Source organism: Saprolegnia parasitica (assembly GCF_000151545.1).
Source record: "Saprolegnia parasitica CBS 223.65 unplaced genomic scaffold supercont2.43, whole genome shotgun sequence".
Taxonomy (NCBI): domain Eukaryota; phylum Oomycota; class Saprolegniomycetes; order Saprolegniales; family Saprolegniaceae; genus Saprolegnia; species Saprolegnia parasitica.
Window position 1 is genome coordinate 124838 of NW_012156437.1, and position 8002 is coordinate 132839.

At 56.1% G+C, this 8002-nt stretch overlaps 2 protein-coding genes across 2 annotated transcripts; one reads left to right on the forward strand and one right to left on the reverse strand.

Moving 5' to 3' along the window:
* Positions 1-4015: 4015 nt before the first annotated feature.
* SPRG_20662 (hypothetical protein) lies at positions 4016-4510 on the reverse strand (the record flags this gene model as incomplete). The annotated part of the gene is made up of 1 exon (XM_012348378.1): positions 4016-4510. The coding sequence occupies one exon, from the start codon at positions 4508-4510 to the stop codon at positions 4016-4018; it is 495 nt and encodes a 164-aa protein (XP_012203768.1).
* Positions 4511-5637: 1127 nt separating this feature from the next.
* Positions 5638-7440, forward strand: SPRG_20663 (hypothetical protein; the record flags this gene model as incomplete). The annotated part of the gene is made up of 2 exons (XM_012348379.1): positions 5638-6536; positions 6585-7440. The coding sequence occupies 2 exons, from the start codon at positions 5638-5640 to the stop codon at positions 7438-7440; spliced, it is 1755 nt and encodes a 584-aa protein (XP_012203769.1).
* Positions 7441-8002: the final 562 nt, after the last annotated feature.

The following is an 8002-nucleotide window of genomic DNA, read 5'->3' on the forward strand; positions in this document are numbered from 1 at the left end:
AGCCGTGACGGGGCAGATCCTCACAGGAATGTAGGTAAATATAAAATGCATCCGGATATAGAGCATACAACAACCGAGCCAATTTTGATCGCGCCCTACTCGAGTCAGATTTCGCAGTCATATATAATTTCCTCATTTCGGCGATTTTGGAGCTCTATAAGCCATCCAATCACAGCAAATCATTTATATTATCCCAGCAGCGTTGTTTGATAACACTGACAATCGTTGCTGTGGCGATATGAATCGATTTCTTTCATAGTGGGACTGTGCCCGGCAAGCTGCCGACCAGCTCCTGGTGCTGACCAATCAGCTTCCTCGAAGCTCCTATCGAAGTCGAGCGCCCATGCAAAACTGCGGTGGATGATGCGGGGGGACCGTCGTATCCGAACCGTCCGGATGACTTTTTCGCTTAAATTATATTAAAATGCGCTACACGGCCGCAGATCGGCGCTAGCGTCTCAACGCATGTAGCGCTCAGAGCACAGCTTTTCACGGCGCATGACGACAGCACTTTTCGATGGTACATGTGAGTCCTGCGAAACACATGAAACGAATGAGTCCTTCGAGGCGCATGAAACGAATTCAGATGCGCTGCGTGAGTGATCCAATAGTGCGATGTTGGCCAGGCCTTGAACACACAAACATGAAAACGGATGCCTTTCACGGCCTGCCTCAGGACAAAACTTTGCAGGCACTTTTACCACAAACTTTTCAACGCACTGACCAGGTCTGTTCACAACACTAGCCGCTGCAGACCTCCATTTAGAGCGTCGTCGCAAATCCTGTGGTGCGTGCATTTAGCCAATCGTCGCGCATCCATTTTACAATTGTGCGAGCGCCACAAGCCAGGATTTGCGAATACGCTCTAAATGGAGGTCTGCGGCGGCTCGTGTTGTACACAGACTTGATCAGCATGCTGCTCAGCGCACGCAATACCGTTAGCATCTCGTCGCGTTGACGGTGCTTGGCGCAGAGGTTCTCGACCTGCGCCGGTGAAATTTCGGTCGTCGCGCTCGCAAACACACTTGCAATCGCGGCCGTCTCTTCTGTCGTCAATGTCGTTGAAAAGTAGTGCTGTACGCCCCAGCGCGTGGTGTACCAGGCCAACTACCTCGGTACCGCGACAACGAACAACGAGGCCGAGTACGATGGTCTGATCACGGCGCTCCAGCTACCTCAGCGACTGGCAGTTACGTATCTCACGGTACGCGGCGCCAGCAGCAGTTGCTGATGCAGCAGATGAAGGGCATCTTCCGGGTCCTAGAGGCTCGCTTGCAGATACTGCATGTCCAGGTGCGGGAGCTCGCAGCATGTCTTATGTGCACATGGAAACACCACCCTCGCGAGTTCAACTAAGCAAGCCACGGATGATTCGTCCAAACTCGCACCCGACGACTGTACCGCGTACGCGCATTCCGACGACGGACGGCACGCTGTATTGCCGGCCGATGAACTCCAGCACGTTGAAGAGCTCTTGGTCGCAGACGTTCATCGCACATCTCGTACGTAAGTTTAAGTAGTTGGAGTCTTTAGTATGTACTACTAGTAAAGAGATTCAATCCATATCATATCAAATCAACATGCACCAAGCCGTGTTCTGCTACCTCTGGCCCATGCTCTGCGCCTGCATCTGGTTCGTCTGGCGAGTCCGGAACGATCGCGTCTTTCGCGACGTACCGCTGCCAATCCATTAACGATTGCCGTCAAGGCGGCTGAAACCGAAAGTGATTTCGGCTAGTCGGCAAATTAAACCGACTACGATAACCGGCTGGCGAACCGGTTCGGATAGCCGGCTGGCCGTGGGTGTGCGAGTCGGCTCTCGCTGGTCGTGTGTGTGTGTGTGTGTGTGTGTGTGTGTGTGTGTGTGTGTGTGTGTGTGTGTGGAAAACATCATCACCAAGTGCTACAGAGACATCATCACCAAGGGATTTTCTCCCTTGTGGTGACGCGTGCAATACCCACACTCCGAGTGACTAAAGATGGCGAAGTGATGAGCCATGATAGGCGGCGAAACCTACGAAGAAGCCCCCTTCTTGACTAGAACCTTGATGACTGAACCGTGGTCCACCCAGAGCAAAGGGTAGCAATCTGCGTTCCCAGAGGTCACTCTATAGAGCAATCGCGTGAGCTGTGAGGATAAACAGAGTGCTAATAGGATCATGGGCATCATCTCAAGCCTGGAAATTTCGAATGTGCCGGAGTAAGCCCCTCTGATGCGCGTCTGATAATAGTGCGTCGAATCAGATGCGCGAAACCGCTCCCTTTGGATACTTTTTTGTAATTTGGCTGCGATCCTTATCGTGCCATCTTCACAATCCAGTGACAGAGTGTATGCATCACATTTGTTCCCAGATGGGTGCAGCTGCATACGACCAAAACCAGATTTCTATCGCATATGCACTGCTTGGGCTCTTGCTTGCTCTAATTCTGACACAGCTACTCGCCGGACCCAGACAGCGATATCTATGTGCGTGTGCTGTTGATCCTCATACAATCTGTGTCGCGTCAGAAACACCCCTTCTTTCCATCGCAATGCCATCGAACGACTTCATTTTCGCCTTTGCCACATGCAGCTCACGACCTTGCTCTTCTGCCTTGCCTCGGCGTCGGCCGCTATCTTTCGCCAGCTCCCAGACGGCCGCGAGCGCACGCAGGAGGAGCTCCGCGCCGTGGCCGACGACGCTGACGTGAACCGCAAGTGCCACCTCCAGAACGCCAACTACATTCCGTCGCTGACGCCAGGCAAGTACGTGGACTCGGCGTTCCACAACTGCTTTCGCACCGCGGCCCAGATCGACGAGCTCTTCAACACGTTCGTGGCACAAAACCCAAAGAACGTCTTCAAGGAGGCGGTTGCCAATACGACGCGCGGCCAGACGATCTACGCCTACACGCTGCGCAACGGGCCGCCGAAGCAGCAAGCGATTTACGTGCAGAGTCTCATCCACGCCCGCGAGTGGGTGGCCGGCTCGTCCAACTTTTACACCGCCTCCAAGCTCCTCGACGACATTGTCAACAAGGTGCCGAGTGTCACGGACGCCTACGACGTGATTGTGGTCCCGATCTTCAACCGCGACGGGTACGACCTCACGTGGTCCGGCACGCGGTACCAGCGCAAGAACGCCAACGGCGTCGACCTCAACCGCAACTATCCGGGGCCGTTCGACAACCCACGGCCGCCATTGCCGTCGGCCGACGACTACCCGGGCCCGCGCCCGCTCAGCGAAGTCGAAAGTCGCACACTGCACCAGTGGCTCAGCGCCAAGCCCCAAGGGTACCTCGCGGGCTTGATTGATCTTCACGCGTACGCTGGCCTTGTCTTGATTCCAGTCGGCGACACGGAAGACAAGCTGCCAGTCGATGGGAAGCTCAAGACATTGGGGACTCGCCTGGGAAGCGCCCTTGGCGGCTACAAGTCGGGACGGCCGTATGAACTTCTCTACAAGGCGTACCATACGTTCCAGGACTATGGGTTTCGCACATACAGCGTGCCGTCGATCACGATCGAGATGAAGGGCAATGACTTTGTCGCGCCGGCCTCGACGATCCGGACCCGCGGCCTGGAAATCTACAAGGGCCTCACGCAGTACGCCAAGGAAGTCGCGATCTACGCCAAGACGCGCGACCTCTAAGGTCTATCTCGATGCGTTAAGATGTTTGTCGTCTTGCAGTAACGATATTTCGTTTCCGAGTTGTATCGTTTGTATTCAGGGTCAGAAAAAGAGAACTCTGGTGCAGAATTATATAGCCGAGAAATGGGCTATATGTGTCGAAAGCACCGCGTTGGCCAGTTGATTTGGTTGAAAACAACTTGCGTTGGAGACAAAGTTGCATTTGTTGGCTTTTTGTACTCGGACGGGGCGACGTGAGATAGTCCACGGTTGGACATCCCAACCGCGCTACGGCGTCCATACACCACCAACACGTGGAAGAGTTGTCCATTGCGCCGTTCTTCACTTAATAGGTTTGCTTACTAGAATCGTACCGAGCAGGCAAAAGTTTACCACATGGAGATTTACTTGACCGCCTTGTCGGTTGGCGGCGTGGCAGTCGCGAGACCATAGAGGCTGTTGAGCGCCATGACAAGGACAGCGGCGGTGCCGACCATCCATGCGTTGCCGCGGTGGGGCTGCAACCCTTGCGCATACGCATACGTGTGGTAGACACGAGCGGCCGTAAACGTGCCGAGCGCGCATGTCGTGACCGCCTCGACGCCGCCCGACTGGACGGCGCCCCACGCGACAATGAGGCCGATTGGGATGTTTTCAAGGTCGTTGCGCACGATGCGCTCCCAGCGAATGTCCTGTTCGCGGGCGGCGGTCGTCGCCGCCGCCGTGTCGACGCCAAAGGTCTGCGCCTGCTTGGTCGGGTTGAACTGCTTGAAGATCTTGTCCTCGGGCGGACGGCTACCCGCGGCGAACCGCTTCCCGCCTTGAATCGCCGTCGTCAAGAGACACTTGGTGTAGAGCACAACGCTGCTCGCGACCCACGCCTTGGACGCTCCGAGCATCGTTGATTTTTTAAAGCTTCGCTGGAAGTCGCAACATAGTTTTAGTGTCAGATGGTAAATAGTGTGAAATGACGTGGCAGCGCCTGCGATGGATCATTTTGACGCGGCCGTTGGCATCGAAATCTGCCTCGTACATGCAGAGTATTTTTCAACAAGCCATACGACTTTATACAATTCAACGACGACAGAGACGGGGTCTTTTCAGGCGCTGCTAAGAAGTCGACTTTTCGCCGACCAGATAGACTCCCAATGGCTATCTGTCAATCGAATCACCTATTGTCCCACTCGAGCGGCGCTCTTGTGGAAGGCGAGGCAGGCGCTTGATGCGTAGTATCTTCCTCTCTCAAAGGCCGAGCGCTTTTAGGGACATCGAATGTATTGGTGCGCCTGCCCGGTCGGTGGTGGCCGGCAGGTGTAGCTTTATGCTACGGGCTTCACATCGGTGAATGGTTCGTGAGCCGGTTGGTGTTGTTCGGACTTTGTGAGCCGTTGCACGACGATGAGCGACATGCGCCTGGGCTCCCGTCTCATTGCAACTTCGAGAACCCGGAAGACGGCGTCAGTGGCGGGCCTACGAGCACCCACCGTGCACAGTCACAGGCCTCTATCGACGACTTCTCGCTGAACACCTCTTTTACTACTTTCAAATGGTCCTGACGTGGGCTCCACTACAGGTTTCGCGCCATCGTTGGCAACCTATTGGCAGCATTGTGAATGTACCACACAAACGCTGTAGCCTACTAGAGCGTACGCATGAAAAATCGGTGTCGCTATGACGAGTAGAATGTAGCCTCGATCATCCGCCGTGCTGGGCTCAGAACGTGCGCTACATCCATCCTTGTATACACGCACGAGGCGCTTCGCTGTACACCCGCTTGTGCTCCCTCATCAGGAACGAGCTACATCGCTATCAGGTTGGCGCCCTCTCCGCTGTGGATTGCTATCAGTTTTGGCGCCAAGCGATCATACCGTGCGATCAGCTTTCCTGCTGTACCCACACATACGAACCGAATGAGCCAATCAGATCGTTTTGCGTTGTGTCAATGTGGAACATGTCGCAATTGTTGCTGTGACCCATTGTGCCAACTTAGCTTGGCGAGCTAGTCACTTGCCATTTTGTTTCCTTCATGGACGCGACCCACCACCTCACGTACAGAGTCGACGACGTTGAATACGTCGCTGTCTACGACACGACCGTGCAGCACATTCCGCTGCGCAAGGACCTCTCGCACCTTCGGCCGCCGCCGCCACGCCTCACAGACAAGCGCGACATCTTCATTGGCGTCACCGCCTACCGCGACGGCGTCAAGTGCGGCTTTACACTGTGGACGGCCTTTTCTCGGGCGGCCCACCCCGAACGCGTCTTCTTCGGCGTTGTCGACCAGACCCTCGACGGCGACGTTGCCTGCTTCAATGCCTACTGCGAGCGCGCGCGCGAGACGTGGCCAGACGAGCCGTGCAAGTACCAATCGCAGATCAAGATCGACGCGCGGTCGGCAACCACCTCGAAAGGCCCGGTGGTGTCCCGCGCGCAGCTGTACCCGCTCCTCGGCGACCAAGGGTTTAGCATGATGATCGACTCGCACGTGCAGTTTGCGCAGAAGTGGGACGACTTGATCATTGCCGAGTGGGCAGCGACGGAGAACGAGATGGCCGTGCTCTCCAACTACCCGATCAATTACGACCACTTGGATGCAGACGCGACGTTTACGGGCAACTACGCCCCCCACGTGTGTAACTTTATGCCGCGCCCGGCCGCCAGCTCCGTCATCTACTACTCGGGCATCCTTGTTGCGTACAACTTTGAGCACCCGCTCTTGTCGGTGTCGTGGGCTGGCGGCTTTTCGTTTGGGAAGAGCCACTCGTGGCATCGCGCCCCCATGGACCCGTACATGAACTGGGTCTTCTGGGGCGAAGAGTTCCTGCACGCGTACCAGCTCTGGACCCGGGGCTACGACATGTACTCGCCGAGCCGCCATGGTAACGTGGTCTTTCACAACTGGACCGACAACGGCGACAAGCACCGGTACGCATGGGTCTTTTGTGTTGACGATGGACACAATATCGTCTGTAGATTTACCGACAATGTGACACGCGTGACCACGCAAGCCGAGCACGACCGAGAAGAAGCCATGGCGTACAACCGGTTCCATTTGATCTTTCAGCAACCGTTCAGCGGCGAGGTCGACTCGCGCGAGATCGACAAGTACGGCAGCGGCAGCGTGCGGTCCCGCGAGCAGTTTATGAAGTTTTCCAACATCTCAATGACGAACGCCCGCAAGGACTTTGCCGCGTGCAACCAGCTGCACTTTGTGCCGTACACGGACCCGACCGAGCTCGAGGCGCTGCTTCCAGGGTGGCGCTTCGCCGACTCGACGGGCCTTTTGAGAACAGACGCTGTCACCGTCAACAACTCGGTGCTCCACGACCTGCGAGGCAAACTCGACGACGCCGAGACGACGGTGACGCAGCTGCGTCACGCCGTGGAGGCCGCGCGCCTCGAACAGACGACGGGGTTCCAACTTCTTGAGACCGCGCGCAAGGAGCTCGAGGAAAAAGAGCAGGCGACGCTGCGCGAGATGCAGCTCACGGTGACGCAGCTGCGTCACGCCGTGGAGGCCGCGCGCCTTGAACAGACGACGGGGTTCCAACTCCTTGAGACCGCGCGCAAGGAGCTCGAGGAAAAAGAGCAAGCAACATTGCGCGAAGTGCAGCTCACGCTCGAGAAGGTCGCACAGCACAACAGCCGTGCCATCAGTGGCGTGAGCCTGCGCCTGCGCCAGATCCAGGAAACGTCCACGCAAGTCTACACCGAGCTCGCGTTGGTGGTCTTGGTACTGGTGACGGTGCTCACCGCCCTCTTTGGTCGCTGCTGGGGCAAGCGCGGATCGAAATCGGTCAGCTACACCAAGCTTGAATCGACCGACTGAGCGCTCTGGCGACGTGACTATCTTCATTTATGTATCTCTTCCTAGTGCAAGAGAGTAGTAGATCATTCATTAAATCATTTATTATTTGTGTGCATCAACCCTGTTTGTTACACAACACGGAAACAAATCCGTGGGTCCGCAGATGTAGCCAATCATCGCACGTCGACACGACGTTAGACACTTATTGACGCTACCTGAAGGATTGGACAACACTATGAAAGCACACTGTCATAGAAGAAGTGTCTTACCTCCCTTTAGGGGGTGGCTCTATCCTGTCGAACGTAGTTGCTCATGTTGTGTTTCCTTTCTCCAACATCAACGCACCGGGTCCCATTGACAGATCAGTGTTCGCCGACGTCGTGCCCCGTCAAGGACGCGCTTGCAGCTACCGACCCGCCACCTGGGCATCGATGAAGCCTTCTACGAGACGCCGTAGCCGCCACAGCCGAGCTCTGGCCATCTTACCCAAGCACGCCGACTTCGTCTACCAAGTGACGCTCCGTGCGGTCAAGTTCCGCGCACATTTGCACTGGCTCGACAGGGCCGACCAAGCGTGCTTCTT